Raw genomic sequence first — 18,911 nt, forward strand, 5'->3', positions numbered from 1 at the left:
CACATACAGACAAAAACAAACACACACACACATACACACACACACATGCAGACATATACAAGCACCTGGAAGCTCTCAGGCATGCAGGACTACACCGCCTCTCTGCTGTCATTGTCACTTTCGCTGCCACTGTAAACAAGAAAAAACATACACTGCAGCATATCAGCAATGTCAAATATACAGCAGGTTCTGTATAATCTGTACTGTCCTACTAAGCTAGGTTGGAGAAAAACACTCCTCCATATCACCACAGAAATGGCTCCCCACCCACACCGTCCTCTTTTACATAATGTCAAGTCTGGATGAATATTTCATGGATGAAAATACAGCGAGATACACTTCGAAGAATCCGGTGCTCCAACCCCAGCCTCATTTTTCCAGTTCAGGCTCTTTCGTCAAAAAGAAAAAGGTTATATTGCCCTTGACGTTGACATTTCACTGTCTTTATCTGCCGTCTGTGAGTTGATTGCTTATAGGCCAAACAAAGCAATGGGGGCTTGTCATGTAATGTCATGATCAATGTACCTCTCCTCAGAAGATCCAGTTCGCCCATTCCACTCCCACCCCATGCTCCAGTCATTTCACGCGTCATTTTGCCTTCATATATTCCCATCCCATTTGATCTTTCTCTCTGTCTCTCTGTCTCTCTGTCTTTCTCTGACTCTCTCTCTCTCTCTCTCTCTCACCCTGCTTCTCTCTCTGTTTCTATCTCTGTCTCTCTCCCTCATGCCGCATTATTTACAGTGTGGAAATGCCTCAAATTGGCTGCCACTACTTATTATAAGATGCATTCGTCAAGGGCATGGATTAGACTCTGGCTCTGACAGCCCCAGTGCATCTTGGGAAAGAGCAAGAAAGGAGAGATGGGGGGGAGGAGGGGATAGGAGGAAAAATGGGGGAGGGCTGCTGCCCCAGTGTCCCTGCGTCCTGTGGTGATGTGAGGTGCTAAAGGCTTGTATATGCAGAATAACCTTGGTGGCATGCTGCATTAGTGACATCACAGGCTCTGTCTCGCTGCATTGGCCGACGTCACCGGTGCTGCAGCAAGACCAGGCTGATATGCTTCCCTCCTCCTCTTCCTCTTCCTCTCTCCTTCACTGCTCTCCTTCCCCCTCTCTTGTTCACTCCCCCCTCACTCTTTCCCCTGCTTGCTCGCCCATTGTCCTGGTCCCTCTCTTATTCTCTCTCTCTCTCTCTCCCTTTATCTCTCTCTTCTCCGTCCCCGCTGTCTCATCTGGAGCTGCAGCTGCACTGTGCTGTAACATCACAGCTTTCTCCTCAAAATGAGAGTCACGCTGGAAAGCACTTTTGTACAATTTGAACCCTCCACATAATGAAACACATGCATCACAGGTTGATGTGATGCAGCTTTTCTGTGATTTTTGCCTCTTTTCTATCGTTCCCACTTTTCTCAGTCCAGCTCTTCAGTTTCCTCGCCTTGTAGTTCCCTGGCTAGACACCATGTCTCCTATCTTCTCTTCACTCTCTCTCCCTTCTCTCCACCCAGGACCTCACACTGACAACCAGCTGCTTGCCGGTTGATCCCCCAGGCTTGGCAGTAGAGGTTAAGAAAGCCTCTGTGGCCGCTTCGCCATGCAGCACCTTATACCTCTCCCTCTCCCTTTATCTCCCCTCATTCCCTTCTTCATCTCTCAGGGATCACTTCTCTTTTACCACCATGCCCCCCACACGCATCCCCCTCCACCTTGATCTGCAGGCTTTGCCAGGGCAGCTCCTTAAGACCCCTGGCCAGTCGGGGTACAGTTACAGAGGATCTGCTATATCCAGAGCCCAGTCCGTCATCATGAATTATAAGAGCCATGTGGCTTAAAGACTGCAGGCACTGCCCTTGTTTTATTGGGTTTTACGGTGCCAGGGCATGTCTGCTGCAGGGTGCCATCTCAGGCACACACACACACACAGCAAACATACACATTTAGGATCTCAACCACTACCACAAGAGGGGATAGACAGCCAAGCCAGTCTATCCCCAGTCCTGAGCCCCTGGTCAGTTTGATGCTCTCAGTGCCACGCAAACTCTCCAAGCCTTTCAGCACCTGTGGCAGCTGTCAGCAGCCCTCCAAGACCATGTCTCTGCCCAGCAACGCACTGTAATCCAGACACTTAATGATCATCTTCATCATTGCCCCCTTGATACAAATATTATTTGGCCAACATGCACACCGGCTTACTCCCTGGACATACCAGGGACCATTTTAAAGCCGTCTAATGATCAGATACAAGTGCAGCACTGGTGTGTATGTGTATCATCAACGAGTGTGTTTGACTGTGTGTGTAAGTGAGAGACATAAAGCGTGAGAGAGAGAGAGAGATAAAAAGAGAGGCCGAACAGATGGCAAACATACATTAATATCTCCCTCCTCTCTCTCTGTGTATCTGTGTGTGTGTGTTTGTGTTTCACAATCACCGTAATGAGAAGCTAGACCGCTGGCGACAGCTCGGTATAGCAACCTCGCATCTCATCCGCCATGTTGTCCCGGACACACATACCTCTCTCCACGCACAGAGACAGTCTCCCCTGATGTCCCTCTACTTCCCTGATGGATGACTCACCTCTGTTGTTTACTCTAAGAACAAACACATTAGCTACTAGCTAGCCTTTCAACAGGAGATTAGCCACAGCAGCCTCTGTAATGGATCTCTGCACATCTCTGTGTTTTTTTCCCTCTGCTGGAATGCAGGACATTCTTCAGCCCCTGAAAACCTCCAGACTCAAAGTCCATATCCCCCTGTTACCCTTAACTCTGAGATATTACAGATATGCTCTCTGCTGCCCGGTAGCATGTATCTTTAGAATTCAACTGCAATTAAATCAGGGTTTGTGCATGGGCCATCTGACCTTCTCCAGCAGCTGAGGGCGATCACTGTATTTATGTCATAAAAGCCCACGTATGCCAGCCTCCTATTGATAATGTATACTGTACTCATGTGTATGTGTGTGTGTGTGTGTGTATGTGTGTGTGGTGGAGGGGATGGAGAGAAGGGAGCAGGGCTTATGGGGCCTCATATCATGGCATCCCACACTGACCCAGAGTTCAACTCCCGTTGGCATGTCTGTCAGCATGGCTGTAGTAATGAATGCTCCCTGTAGTAATGAAAGCAGGAGCCAAAGTACTGTCAGGGTGTATGGACTACAGGGATCTGCGGAGGATGCATGTCAAAACCATGAGCAGAGTGGCGATGTCAAAGATAGATAAACAGACGACAGAGAAACAGGCATAGCTGTCAGGTATAAATATACAACTTGATAATTTATAGTTAACTTGAAAACCCGATCGAGAAACAGCGAGACAGGATGACAGAGGGAGAAGGGGCACAGACAGTTTCCAGGACTCTGGCGTTTCCATCACTTCACGGGGCTCATCATCGTATCTTTTGTGTTCCCATGTTGCAACCCAGCTATCTATCCACTGTAAGCCTGCCTGCAGTCTGTGGTCTCCAGTCCCCAGTGTATATTGAATAACATGCTATCATAATGACGTGCATGTGTGTGTGTGTGCGCGCGCGCGCGTGTGTGTGTGTGTGTGTGTGTGTGTGTGTGCACGTATGTCACAGTGAGCCAAAACCAGCCGGCAATGTTTTATTCACCTGTCGGCATTAGTTTTCACTTAATAAAACCTGTTTTCTTTCCTGTGTCCTCCTATAGAGCCAGGCAGAAGCCCACTACAAAGGCAACCGCCACGCCAGGAGAGTGAAGGGCATCGAGACGTCTAAGAGCCGTCCTCAGGAGGGGGACAAGCCTCCGTCTGCACCCCCCACCTCCTCCCCTTCTCCACCTGGAGTCCCCAGCGCTGCCCCCGACAGCGACCCCAGCAAACCAGGTGAGAGAGCAGTATAGAAACCCCAATAAGAGCAGCAGAGATAGAAAGGAATGGATAAGTAGCTTGTGTGAGTCATGAATTCCCATCAGTGTTGTGGAAATAATCATTGCCCACGATGGCCCGAGGCTTATCATTTTGCTGGGAAATGAAATGGAAAATGTAGAAAATGATTGCGCCGCATATATGAAGGAATAACAAACACATCTAATCACAACGGGCCTTTGAGTATATTGTTCTTCTTGTGAGCGACTCTTCTCTCTGTGTGGTCTCGCATAGTTAAATACTAAGGTGCCTTCCCAGCAACAAAGCTCCAGCATTATAGCCAGGACAGTTCAACATAGCTCAGAAACTGTTTACGCTGACAACAGGCTACATCACATGGGGCACATAACAATTTAAATAGATGTTTTAGAGATTGTTGTTTCATGAAAGAGAAGTAGCTGAGCAAAAAGGAAAAACAAAAAAATACAAATTGGGGAACTGCCAGAACTTGAAATGGCCTAGTCTAATGTTACGCTTTCTTTTTAAATGAAGGAAAGTTTTTTTTAATGTTAAAGTATATTTGACTCAAAATACTGAGGAAATTACTTTAAAAGTGGGCCACAGATGTAGCAATATTCCTTGCAGAGGCCCTAGACACATGAAATCACATTAAAAATAGAATAGTCTAGTCTTGAAATAGAATCTCACCTTCAAATCAGTCGGTCTGAGGCTACTGTTTTGAACGTAGCCATAGCTTTGTAAGTGTTGGCAAATGCTTGGTGAAAACAGGTGAAGATCAGCCAGCTAAAAGGAAACAGGTTGATATTAAACTAAAATTAAAAACAGATGGATTCTGTCATAATTTTTCCACCATGGTTGAGAAATCATCGCCAAAACTGAAACCCTAACATATCCTGAACAGAATATTAAATATATAATTCCTAAGTGATTGATGTGATTTATTCAATTCATTCCAATAATTTGTATCTTCAGTATTTCAACTGGTATTTGCACTTGTGCTCCCACACGTGTTAAGTGGCATACACTCAGCATATGTAGGAGATATTTGCACTGGAAACATTGCCTCATAGGCTGGAACACTGATTAATGAAATAGTGTATGGCGCACAAACAATTAAACTGTTGTCTCGCTGGGGAACATGTGTGTAAAAATCTGCTTTTGTTTTAATTTAGGACAAAAGTGATGCTGGGAAGTGGGGATCCCATGAACACTCAGTTTATCTTGTCTGGCCAGCATGAAAACCAGAGACCAGATGTCTTGCGTGTTGACTGACAGGTTGATCTAAGTACAGGCATCATTATTGCACCAGAAACTATTCTCTGTATTGCTCCGGCCAAACCACAGTAACGCTTTGTTCAACTGGAACAATGCGACGCTGGTTTAGTGTCCACCCTGTATAGACTATGAGCAGGTGACTTGGCATGACACAATGACATGGAAACATGGCAGGTTTTTGGCATCTTTTCAAGGAGCCCCATTGTAGTGTGTGTGTGCGTGTGTGTGTGTCTGTATGTACAAATGGCACTATGAAGTGAGTTATTGGGAAGTATTACACGGATTCAAAATAGACCATGTTGTCTGAGCCTGGTGGGGGTAATGGGTGCTAAACTAACATGTGTGAGGCATTGATTAAGAAAGATAAAGATGGCACTGTTATTGAAGAGGTTAATAGACTGAGTGGAATCTAAGCCGGCATCTGAAAGGACAGAGACAGCACAGCTGATCTGACTTTAATGAAAAGTAATTCACTGTTGGCATGTTATTTTATTAGTTGTTATGGATGCAGGGCATGATCGAGGCTGTTGCAGGCTCTCTCGCTCTTTAGCACTATCTATATTCTTGTTTTTTTCGGTCTGTCTCTGCTGTTCCTGTCTGTCTTTCTCTGTCTGTCTGTCTTTCTCTCTCTCTCTCTCTTTCTCTCTCTCTCTCTTCCTCCTATTTCAAGCTATAACTCGGAGGCTGGGTAGTCTTTGCCTCTGCCCTTCTCCTGTCTCCGCCCAGAACTTTCCATTCCCTCAGTGTCACCACTCCGTCCTTGGATTAAACACTAAGCAATGAATGGACCGGCCATGTTTTGGTGACATTTACAAAGGTTTCTATAGCTGACTGTTTACCAGACATTTCCACCTCATTGACAGGAGGGCACAGTGCAAACATGAAGAAAGAAAAGATGAAACTCAGATCCCAGTAAAGGCCAAAATACCACATCATGTCATAGCAAAGGCCTTAGCTTTTCAGCGTGTCTGCCTCCTTTTCTATCCATAAATGTAGCCCTTTCTCTGTCTAGTGGTTTTCTCTGGCTGACCCCAGAGTAGTGAAAGGCCAGTCCGTTTGTCTCTCTCCTTCATGGGGGATCTGAGGCCAGCTTGAGCCCAGCCGCCATTAATGAGAGATCCCTGAGCGAGCTCCAAGAGCACGGGGGAGCCAAAACAAGCCTGCCGTGATCTAAATCTGAAAGTAGTAACATGTGAAAGAATGCCTTTTTCCATCCAAGCCTGTTTCTCGTGACCCTGGAACCTCGTCTCTTCCTGGTTTGCCTGCTTGCTTGCTTGCTTGCTTGTGTGTGTGTGTGCGTCTATATGTGTATATACAGTGTGTGTGTATGTGTGTGTGTGTGTGTGTGTGTGTGTGTGTGTGTGTGTCTGTGTGCTCAGTGTGATACTGTCCCACTGCACCAGTAGAATAACAGCTCCATGGTAGGGGATAGAGCTGTGGGAGCAGCCAGCTGCGCACAGCCCCAACTGGGAGAGGAGCGTCTGGAGGACAGACACTGTGGCTTGGGCTAGGAGCTTAACATGGGTCACAGTGGGGCATTAACTCTGAAACTGACAAAGACAGATAGGCTATACACACGCACACACACACACACACACACACACACACACACACACACATACACGCACACACACACACACACAAAGAATGTGGTCAGGACCTGTGAGTGCAGCCGGAAGGACAGGGAGAAGATTTCCCACATTGCAAACCCCTACAACACAGTGCCGTGTTTGTTGTTGATGCTCAATGATTTTTCTGGATGGTCTGTTTGTTGATCTGACTCATGGGCTGTTACACAATTTCATATGCTTCCGAGACATTTTTATTGAGATATGGCACCTAGCACTAGTACATTGGCTGTCTCTTATCACTGACTGGCTGCATCATCTCCAGCGAAAATATGCAGCACATCCTGTCAACAATGATGACGATAAAAACGGGGAAAATTAAGGGTTTGCTGTGGGCTAAAACTGTGAGGATGTCAGTTACAGTACTATTGGAATGGATGCTGCCGGTTCTTCAACCGTAAAGCTATTACAGCAGGCAGGCCTGTGAGTGTTAGGCCTCAGAGGGGGTTGTGGTCAGCCGTCCCCCCAAAGAGGAGGGCCTTGGCTTTGGGGGATTTGGCCTGGTGAGCTGGGGGTTTGGCTGGGCCTGCGGGAGACAGAGAAGCAGCTGTTTACTTGGAGAGAAACTCTGCTCTTCCCTCCCTCCTTCCTTTCCTCTTTATCCCTCTCCTCTCCCAGACACTCCCACTCTAATGAAGGGCCCTGTTAAAACCACCCTCATATTATAGCACTCTTACTCCACACACACAAACACACACACACACACACACACACACACACACACACACACACACACACACACACAGACCCAAGGTCAATTAAACAGATGACTTTCATGTGAGGGCTAGGGTTGCATGTCTATGTGCTGACTATAGTGTTGAGTTACGCAGAGCTGATATGCTTTTCATGCTCTGTCTATATTTGTTTGTCAATCCTGGAGTTTGATATTCAGTAAATCAACTGATAAACCACTTCCTCCTGTGGTGGACTGTTCGATCAAACTCTGTTCACATTTGATCCTCAAATGGTCAACATGAGTTTCTGGAAAATAAAATATAATTTGCGTGTGTGTGTGTGAGTGTGCGTGCGTGTGTGTGTGTGTGTGTGTGTGTGTGCATGTGTGAGTCAGAGTTAGGATGCGGGCCAGGCTGGGAGGAGAAGGCACCCTACTGCATTATGAATGAGGCTCAGCTCTCGTTAGGACAGCATTGGGTTTCTGAGCTCGTTAATCATTAAGAATAGGCACAGGGGTGGAGGGGGGGCAGAGGGGGGCAGACGGAGTCATCCTGCCCAAGTAACCCTTACACCTGATCACACACAGGAGGTATACACACACACTGGGACATGCCCGCCTGCAAACTGTCATAGCCGCGGCCGGTCAATACCCTGTTCCTGTGGTAAACCTCCTCTGCTCTCCTTGCTGGAACAGTGCTTACATGGCTTATAACCCAAAATAAATGGATTCTGTAATTTGTTTACCTTGGTTTAAACTGTGCTGCTTTCATTTGACATTTAAAAGGAACATACTGTATGCATCACTACACACTATTCCACCTACACACAGGATTGATTATGGCAATAACTCCCTGCTGTTCTGCTTTCACCTTTATATTTTATGTAACAATAAAAAGTGTACTCTTCTTTTGGTTCCCATCCCTATGGGATCTCTTGCATTCTTTATACAATAATGTGTAATAATATGTTTGCTTACATAAGCACTGTCCTAGCTTATGCTACCTCCCCCACTAATCCCATAATGAGATACTGACTTTTTTCTGCATTTGCAAGAAGCTTGCAGACTAGAATATTTGGTGTTTCACACTTAAGGAACAGGGATGAACCTTGGATCTAGTGGCAAACTACAGCGGAAGCTCAAATTCAGTCTCGGACTGAATTTAAATTAGTCTTTATTTAATCCTATGGTTTGATCAACAAAGCCTCTCTCCATGGGCTGCATACTATACATAGTTTTAATTTCCCGAAGTGAATTCAATGCAAACACACCGGGCTATACTTTAAAGCATCTGGATGGAGTTATCTCCCTCTGCTGACCTCTCCCAGTGAATAATTCCTTCTTCTGTTTGGCTGTGAGGCCAGCTAGCAGGGAGGAAGGTCAGTTAACGGCCTTATCAATGTTGAATTAGACCTACAGTACATCCCTAGTTTCTGGAGAATTGAGTAACTGAAAATGTTCTCTGAAACATGCTGGGCGACAGGACTCCCCAGGCAAGGAGAGAAAAAAAAATGCAATTTCTCTCTGCAACACTGAGAGAATAACAATTTTAAAATTAAAGTTTCATGGTTTCCACTCTGGTAAATGAATGTGACAAAAAGAAACGCTTAGCTGCTCAGAGAGAGTCCTGATTCTGGGTCGGTGACACAGACAATGAATTACTGGGCTACGAAGGCTTGGATGAGCTTAGCCTGAAGCTGAACTTATTTTAAGGGGGGCGAGCGTAGGAGGCACTCACTGTGGTATGAGGTGAAACAGTGAGCAGGACTTGATGGTTTCGTATGGCAGACCTCCAGCCCATCAAGGATCGTGAAATCCCCTATCACGATTTGGCCCCCACCCCTCTTCCTCCCCACTTTAGCTTAACTCAAACCACATGTTATGGGCGCTATGGATTCTGGGTTTGTTCCTCGGCACGGTGATGAAGTCATGCGAGTGTTTGTGTGTTTGTACGCGTGTGTGTACACGTGTGGGTGTGAATGGGCGTTCATGTAAAACAACTGGGCACAAACTTCAACCACAATGCTAAAGCGCAGTAGTTTAGTTTTGCGATCAGTCTGTTTTCCTCTTTTGCCCATGCAGTGTACGAGCTTAACTTAACCAGCTCAGTGAGAATCGTGGTGAAGTGGGTACATTGTGAGTGTGAAACTCCTCCACTTCTGAGCCCTAAGGAGCGCTCACCCTCACCCAGCACTTTGATCCAGCCCAGTCAGAGTAAGAAATATGTATTTTTAACGAAACATCTGTTTGACAAACGCTCGGTACAGTCAGCAGCTCAGCAGCTGGAAACTTCCAATATGGAAAGAGAGCATTTTGATCTTGGAAAGCAGTGGAATGGAAATCATTCACAATGGCATCTTCATCAGAGCTGATGCAATGGAGGAGGCGGGATAACTTTAGCTACCTCCTTATACAATACATGATTCATCGGACAGAGCTTCAGAAGGCTCACTGCTGTCCTATATACCTCACAGGGTGAATATATCATGGCCACTATGGGCTGCAACATGTGACAAAATGACAAAGCATATGGGAATCCTAAAAAGGAAATTAAGCAGTTAAAGTCAATATTTGTCTTCTTCCCAGAAATACTCCATGTTATAACACTTTAAGACCCATAATCCCGTGGGGCTTTTCCATCCCCTGCCTGTGGCGCTGCATCCTGTGGAGGTTGGAGAACAGCCTGCTGGTTCCCCGCTGATGGGGGGCTGAAATGATCCCCACCCAAATTTAGGGGGTCTTTATTCAGCCCACATCCAATGCCTAGTGAATACCAAAGGCATTGCGTATGGGAGTGGCTGACCAGAAACATGTGTGTGTGTGTGAATGTATGTGTGTGCATGTGTGTGTGTGTATGTGTGTGTGTGTGTGTGAGAGAGAGAGAGAGAGAGAGACTTTGGCTTTTGGCTTTTTATGTTTTCTTTAATGAGACATCTCACAAGAAAACAAAGGAAAAAGTAGCTACACACACACACACACACACACACACACATACACACACACACACACACACACACAAGCAACAGCAATAGAGCTGCATATCACTATCCACAGAGAGAAAAGAGAGGAGAGTGAAAAGAGAGTGAGAGGAGAGCCCTTTATATGATGTTTTCTTTGGACTTAATATCTTGCCCGGTGAAAAAACAAGTGCCATTTTGCTCCCGTCCCAGCCAAAATCAACAGGTGTGTGAGAGAGTCAAAACATCCACAGGCTGAGGTATCTGCTTCTTATTTCGCCCTTCGGAAACATTTCAAAAAGATGAGACCACATCAGTGAAAGACGGGCTCAAAAAACGCTTCAAAAAGCCTACAAACATGTCTGTACTAAACATGTGCCTGCTCCTGTACAAATGAAACATACAACTCTTCTGATCCACTTTATATTACTGCTGTTTAAATTAAAAGGAACTCTCAACACAATTATGGACCATAGGGAATAGAAAACACTTCCGTATGCAAGCTCTTTACGTCGGTTCGTCTGATCTTCTCACCAGACCGTGGGTTCCACATTCAACTGGGTGTGGTTAGCGATGTGGTTGAAATAGCACAGAGTGGCTTTTTCTTGGGGACTTTGCTTCACCGCAGACTTGAAAGGCCATAAAGTCAATAGTAAAACACTTTATTGTTTGAGTTATATAGCTTTTGTGCTGGAATATCAGCTCTTTGATATTTGTCCATGCTGCATTTGACATTATTTTATTCCTCTCTCTATTTCTCTTTTGTTGCAGATGAAACCCGGCCTCTGTCACAGTTAAACGGGCCCCTGCTGGCCCCCGGGCCCCTTCCTCCCCTCACCACCCCGCCTACCCCACCCATGGACTCCCCCGTGCCCTCGGTGTGCCCCCTCCTGCCCACCCCCACCCCTCCCCTGATACCCCCTTCCTCCTCCTCCCCAGGCTGTGGTAGTGGCAGCGCCAACCCAGAGCAGCCCGGGTCTGGACCCCCGGTTTCAGGAGTCGCAGGAGCCTCGGCATCCAGCAGCCCCTCCAACCCGGAGACAGAGGAGGACAAGGCCAAGAAGCTGCTGTACTGCTCACTGTGCAAGGTGGCTGTCAACTCCCTGTCACAGCTGGAGGCTCACAACAAAGGTAGGTCAGAGTGGTAATCTGCAAGATCTGTGTTTGATGACATCTTTGGTGACAAAAGGTCAATGCAACGTCCTTTTCCTTGGATTTTCTGTTCATGAATTTGGGTTTCTGTAGGTACCGGTCTATTCTGTGTCTGTTCAGCCATGGTGGCTATCACAAATCATGGAGACTATTGTGTTCTTTTTCTACTTATTCCAAGCAAACCGCTGTTGCTGCTGCCAGAAACGTAAAATGCATCACTTCCTGTGCACCAGAGGAATTTTCCCAAGAAATACCTATGTAGCAACTCATTGCTGCTGCTGGAGAATGTACTAACTTGTCAAAATGTAATAAAAACATCACTCTAAAATGGTCAAAAATGTAATAAAAACATGTCAATGTAATAAATTGCCAGATAATGGAATGACAAGTGGATTTTGGAGGGCTTAGAGACCAAAAAGCCCTCAACTGAAGGGAAAAATATAGATATAACTACTATTTCCAGATGGGAATTCCAACAACACTGGTTTGTACAGAAGTGTAATATTTCAATTATGAAATTCAAAACAGCCGACTATTGATCACACTTGGCTTTTCTCATGTTTTCCAGTGTTAACCAGTGATTGTTACTTCATAAGGGGTGTAACATATTTTTAACTGATGATGTAATAATAACATTTACTAATAATGTAATAACTCAGGTTATTACATTCTTCTTATTCTTGTAGATATATTATTAGTCAATATTATTATTACATCATCAGTTAAAAATATGTTACACCCCTTATGAAGTAACAAATGCTGGGTATGAAATAATGTGGTGTTATTACATTGTCTACAATATCAGGTTTTATTACATATTCAGCTGATTTAGAAGGACATTTTTATTACATTTTGTTAGGTTATTATATTATCTGAGAGTTATTATATCAGTTGCTACAACCTACCCATCACCGGGTGTTTAGAACAGTAAATATAAAAGCTTTCATGAACTGGGTGCAGGATGAATCATAATTGTGTTATATCAATAGGCGATAGAGAGTAACAAAGCAGACATTTATTTCTATGAAAATGTCACTTTATTATTGATTATTACTTTAAACTGGTCATAGTTGCACAAACGTAATGTACATACACCGGCACACAAACACATGGCTGCTCTCACTGTTGTCTCCTACAGTCTCGGTTCAGGACTTTGATGAAAAAACAAGGCCTGTGTAAGTGTTTCAGGTTGAGTCCGTCAGTCCGACCTAGATGAGGGTGATGAGAGTCGCACTGATCAGCAGATAACTGATCTGTTTGACACTGGCTGAGCACAACCTCTGTAACCAAGCACTGCTCTCCTGGTTTCAGGAGCTGTGTCAAGGTGCCCTGTGGCAGCATATTCTCCCTCACCTGTCTCTGCACGCTCCCTCTCACGGCCAACACACCCACACCCGCACTCACCCAGGACATAATTATTTAAAGAAAACTCTCCCCCACTCAAAGATTCATGATTTGTCTTGTCGTTCGTGGCACGCAGCAGAAAAACTGTTCCCCGTAGCCCGAGGCGCTCCGCTCGAATAAGTAGCAGAGGAGGACGGGTAAAGCTGGTAACCACTGCATGAGGGATTTAAGCTGGGAAATAAAAGAAGAATAGGCTGTTACGTGGGTGAGCTCGCCACAATACCAGCCTCAGCATTCTGTCAGACAGCTTTCACACATGACCACACATTCTCAGGGCTCCAAATGCCCCCGAGGTGCCCACTGCCTGCTCCCATCCTTTATGCCCTACCAACTTACCTCTCCCTGTGACCTTGTTTCCCACTAAGGACACTGTTTGCATCCACTGGACCTTAAACCTCCACTCTTTATTTTGGGAGTTTTTAGCTCCCTGGGCATATACACCCTCACAAGCACAGACACACCACACAAGTGTATCAGACTGGCGTTGATGTCAGTAGTTGTCCTTGGAGCAGCCGGCTCGGCCAGACATGACAGCAGCCAACAAATGCTTCTTAATGTTGGATAAAGTATCAATCAATAAAAGTGTAATCACTGCCACCATTATGGTTAGACTAACCTCCGGGAGACACACACACACACACACAGATAAAGAGGATAGAATGATTAGTTTATTGTTTTGACCCAACAGTTATCAAACAATAAATTTATACGACATCCGCCTGTACACACATGCGTTCCAGCACATATCCATTATGTACATGCACGTGTAAGCATAAACTGAGATCACACACAGTATAATACCAATCTAAAACAAACATGACCCAGTGTCACAGCCTGTGTGTCAGCTAGCAGGCCCCACACTTCAATCCCCGGATGATTAACAGTTGAGAGCAACTCCATGGGGGAAAACGATCTGGAAGCAATCACTCCATCTCATTCTCAAAAAAACAAAACTGTGCATGTTACCGGCGTCCAAAAAATGAAGCATATGCCGCACAGACATCAAGACATGATCAGTGTGCGTGGCGCAGAATGAACAGCAAAAAGAACGGGAGAAGAATGATGATGTGTATGTAACTTTATTTCAACATTTATGCAACGGTTTCCTCTCAATCCATTGTCTATTTTCATGTTTTGAAATGTGTCTTGTCTATTTGTGTGTTGCTTTACACCATGAGTCAAGCTTACAAAGACAAAGGATCCACTGGGCCATCCATTGTCAGACCAAAATAGAACAAAGGCAAATACAAACACCCCAAGTGCACGTTTTTGGCCACAAGTGAAATCGCTCATTCCAGCCCCTTCCTTCCCCAGTGGAGCCCGCAACCTCCATCTTCCCCACTCCCCACCCCCCACCCCGATGTTTTCTCTCTCCTCTGTAACCTTAACTCTGCTCAAAGAACAGGGATTTGAGAGAGTGACTCAAATTCACAGGCAGAGCCAATGAGAGTGGGATGCTTTACTTTGAGGGTAGGGAGGAACAGCAGTATGGAAGGAGGGGGGGCAGAGAGGGAGCGAGAGGGTTGGACATGACTGGAATTTTTCAGCCAAGAACAAAACATGTGATTAGTTAGGAAGAAACTATTTTGGCAAATCCTTTGGTGTGCTGCTCTGCAGACCACTTGAAACGGAAAGTAATGTGGGCTGCAACCTTGCAAATTCAGCCTCTTGGAACGGGGTCTGTCAAATGTCTCAAATTAGGACAATGTTCTGATCGCCAAAACACACAGAAATACCAAATATATGCTAAAACTATTTAAAGTATTAAATGCACCCATACTTTCTAAATCTCATGCTAATCTATTGTAAATTCCAACGAGTGGGTGAACTGCTTTTATTGCAATGAGGCTGTTCCAGTATTTGAGAGAATATCATTTTGAATTGCATGTTTCAGTTTTTATTGCTGCTTGGTTCACATTTGGATTAACAACAGAGCTTACAGGACTCATGCTCTGGGGCTCCAGACCACCAAGGGCCTGAAAGCCCTGGGTTTGTGTGTCGATAAATTGGTAATTTAATAAAAATGTACCTTCTCATACAAATATGCATTCTATTTTAGCTATCTTCAATAGTTGTACATTGAGCAATTTGTAGTGCTTGCCTAACCTGCCTGATGGGGTTGACTGCATAGGTACTTGACGGATCGGATAACTACATAAAATTCAGATTTCTACATAAAAGAGATTTCCAAAATTTCAATTTACTGTTAAAATTAAACAGCTTGAATTGACACTGAGGGTTGAGTGGTCTAACACTGAGTCACTGATATTTACACCTGTGGTGACATAATTTCCTTCACACCGTGCACACGGTGTGACTTCGCCTCACCCACTCCACTGAATCAATTCTTAATCAGTTATTACAATATTAACATAGAGATGGGTTTCAGTTCATCTAGATCCCCAGCCGCTAGAGAGATTCTGAGTGAATCATGTTTTGTAACCAAAACTCCTCTGCACAGCTGCCTGACTACACCCCTCTAGTGGTGAGAGGTCAACACTACACCTTTATCCCTCTCCAGTGACATGTGCTCTTCATGCTGCACACATGTGTTCATTTATAGGAGAATCCAGCCACTGGTACAGAGTCGTTTCTTTCATATCCTGATATCTGTCAATGTCACTGTCTCTCCATCAGTGCTCTGAGCTACAGAGGAATGCTGTCCAGACTCATTTCAGCTCAGACAGATGGAAGCAGCATGACTCATATGGCAGATCAGCATCGATGTTATAAATAGTGATTCATCTCCACTGTATTATTTCATTATATTGTAATAGCTTCTAAATATATAATGTCATCTTGGCTAATGGCATTGCTGACCAGTGTTTGTGTTTGTGCTTGTGTGTGTGTGTGTGTGTGTGTGTCTCCAGGTACCAAACACAAAACCATCCTGGAGGCACGGAGCGGGCTGGGGCCCATCAAGGCGTATCCTCGCCTGGGCCCCAAGCCCAGTGGAGAGCAGGGAGGGGGGCCGGTGGACCCCAACACTCAGGAACGAACCTTCCACTGTGAGATCTGCAACGTGCGGGTCAACTCTGAACTGCAGCTCAAACAGGTGGGAGGAGGAAAGAGCAACATGTCACCCTGTGGTAGTGCATTTGAAAATTTTCATTCTTAAGTATTATATACATTTTGTTTTAGCATAAATATTGCTACCTAAAATTATTTTTTTTATTTCAAAAATACAGATGATTCTGTACTCGAAAACATAACTATTTTGGAAACAAAAGTCTGAAGATGACTCATTATTTTAGTAATAACCCATAATGTGCTTTATTTTCATGCCAACAATCATTTTGCAAGAGTAGTAGTAGTAGTATTTGTTTTTAAAAAAATGGTTATCTCATTATGGAACAAAGTCTTATTTTCATTACAGCAGTCTTGAGTCTTTGTCTTATTCAAAATATGTGGCATCTATTCACATACATTCCAACAACTGCATACAACTCATTATTTTCATGACTAGATTGTTTATCTGTGACTGTTTTGTTAGCCAGTCAGTTTGAACTCCTGAGTCTATAGGTAATTTTTTTAACTGCCTAATCTGTCAGTATGTATTTGCACTTGGGGAAGTGGGAATGATTTGTGATGCAGTCTAACACTGCCCCCTGTCTGTGCTCCTCCTCCATGCAGCACATATCAAGTCGAAGGCACCGGGATGGCGTGGCAGGCAAGCCTAACCCCCTCCTCAGCCGGCACAAGAAGCACAGGGGAGCTGACCTCACGGTAACCTTTCACGTTTCACCGTTGAATTCTAACTCCTCCGGTGACACAGTTAGCAAACCTGAGATGAACAGATCAGATAACCAGTGTTAATCTAGGACAGAAGGTCTGCAAGGCCTTGGAGTGGCTCGTACTTGTTGAGTTAATCCTGACCAGAGCCCCCTAGTCGTTCCATTTTTGGCCGTGTCCCCTTCCTGGAAATGTTACGTGATTGAACTGAAAACCTCTGCATTACGACAGATCAAAAGAGTCTGCAGACGAAATTGAAGTTCTATATCTATTTCTCCTCCATGTGTTGACCTTCTGGAACTAATCGTTTTATCCCTCTCTCTGCTTCTCTCCTTCTCTCCTTCATGTCCCCACCTCTCTCTCTTTCATCTCTCCCTGTCCCACTTTCCCCTCTTCATTTGTCCACCCGCTTCTTTCTTTAGTCTTCTTTGACCTTCTCTAAGGATCTCACCAAAGCTCTGGGTGCAGGCCTCTTGCCCAACCCCTTGGCTGTTGCTGCAGCAATGGCCGCCGCAGCTTCCTCGAACTCACTGGCTCTCCGTGCAGCAGCTTCCGCCCCCCACCCACACCACCACCTATTGCAAGGCCCGCCTCTCAGCCACGCCATCCTGAGACCTGCGCCCGGGCCCATCCGCACCACCCACGGGCCCATCCTCTTCTCCCCTTACTGACACACCCCCCTTTGACCTCGGCCAGTCAGGAACAGCCACTCCAAAAGCACACTGTGAAGAAATAAACATAATCAACAGCAATTGATAGGGGGAAAAAAATCCAACCATTTAAATATCTAGATGAGAGAAAAGCAAGGGAAAAGAGCACCGCAAAAGGAGGAGAAGCATATGTCTCTCTTTTTCCCTTTACCTGAAACTCTCCCTCCATTTCAAAGACTTCTGAGCGATCGGCAGATGGAATGAGCAGAGGAGAGATATTCATTATGCATTGAACTCCCTTGTACATCTCTCACCTCCCCTCGTCCCTCTCCCTTGCACTGTGGCACTGTCACGGTCGCCTTGATAGCTACAGAACAAACTGACAACACATGCGGATCTTTCTAGAAAAACACTCAACCACACCTAGTGTTAAGTAATTATACTGGGGCAAGTTGATTTTCTCCTGTCCTCATGGTTCAATGTGTTCTTCTCATCCTATGCACCTCCAAAACCAAGACGATAATGTTATGTCAGTAGGGTAGCTGCTTCCATTGGTCTTTGCTATAATCAATGACGTGCGTGCGCCCCATATAGCTGTGGCGGCCTCCGCGGTACTGTACATGTCTCTGTCTGTGCCCGCGGCCGGCAGCGCGGGCAACACTCTTCAACGTGTGACACTAGGTCCTTGCTAGATACAACATGACTTCGGCTGACAGGCGGGCGGGAGCCGCATCTGTACATGTGTGACGATGGGGGGGGGGTGAGAGAGCAGAAAAGTGACTGTGGGGGATTGCACGCCCCTGTCATTTCCTGGGAGGGTGAGGTGAGAGGAGGGCTGGCACGGGTCAGCGGACTGATTGACCCCAGGCGGCACGCAGACACACACACACAGGCCCAAACGAATCTGTGTTTCAAAATAGACTGTACCAACAAAAATGGCCAGGGGGCGCATCTGTCATCCTCCATAACAGTCAGAGAAGGGCCTCACCGAAGGGGAGAGAGGATAGGAGAAACAGCAGAAGTCATACATTGGTACATACTGTACTGTTGTTACATTATTAGTTGCTACATATCACCATTTTGACCCAAATGAATAACCTGTCGATATGTTAGATAGATTGCTTTTCATGGCAAGTTAAATATTTGTGCCGTCACTTAGGATATACAGTAGTGAGGAAATAGGTGCTGGAGAGAGTAAAGTTCATAGGCATTAAGGGAGAAACCCTAGTAATAAAGTCTATTCACATCCAGCAATCAAACAGCAAGGTCATTCTCAGCATCTTCACATCCGTTCTTCACTCACAGGCTGATTCACAGTGTAGGTGGTGAGGTATGACTTGAGTATGACCCTGTGCACCGCTGTATTTATCTCCCTTGTCCTCTCTGCATGCGGCCGCGCACCAGGGTCCTGCAGGGTCTGGCTTCTGCATCACTGGGTTGACCTCTCCCCTTCCTGCCCTCGCCTCTCCCTCACCTCCCCCATCCTTCACACCCAAGGGTTCAATTGAGACTACAGCAGAGGGCACATTGACATTGGCAACCATAACGCTGCCTATTAAATCCCCGGGACACTGAGAGGGAGGGAATAAAAGAGA

The 18,911-nt window shown here is 45.5% G+C and overlaps 1 protein-coding gene across 2 annotated transcripts in view; it reads left to right on the forward strand.

The window, feature by feature from the left end:
- The window catches only part of znf385a (zinc finger protein 385A), a 54,483-nt gene extending 37,146 nt beyond the window's left edge, over nucleotides 1-17,337 (forward strand). For both annotated transcript variants that reach the window (XM_071524885.1, XM_071524886.1), the window contains 5 exons: nucleotides 3,668-3,842; nucleotides 11,150-11,509; nucleotides 15,805-15,989; nucleotides 16,568-16,660; nucleotides 17,089-17,337. In XM_071524885.1, coding sequence (XP_071380986.1) covers nucleotides 3,668-3,842; nucleotides 11,150-11,509; nucleotides 15,805-15,989; nucleotides 16,568-16,660; nucleotides 17,089-17,337 — 1,062 coding nt within the window. The remainder of the gene's footprint in view (nucleotides 1-3,667; nucleotides 3,843-11,149; nucleotides 11,510-15,804; nucleotides 15,990-16,567; nucleotides 16,661-17,088) is intronic.
- Nucleotides 17,338-18,911: the final 1,574 nt, after the last annotated feature.

Source organism: Centroberyx affinis, unplaced genomic scaffold, assembly GCF_046629955.1.
Source record: "Centroberyx affinis isolate AG114_WGS23_722 - 3 ecotype Tasmania unplaced genomic scaffold, CSIRO-AGI_Caff_v1 ptg001245l_1, whole genome shotgun sequence".
In the NCBI taxonomy this organism is placed as follows: Eukaryota; Metazoa; Chordata; class Actinopteri; order Beryciformes; family Berycidae; genus Centroberyx; species Centroberyx affinis.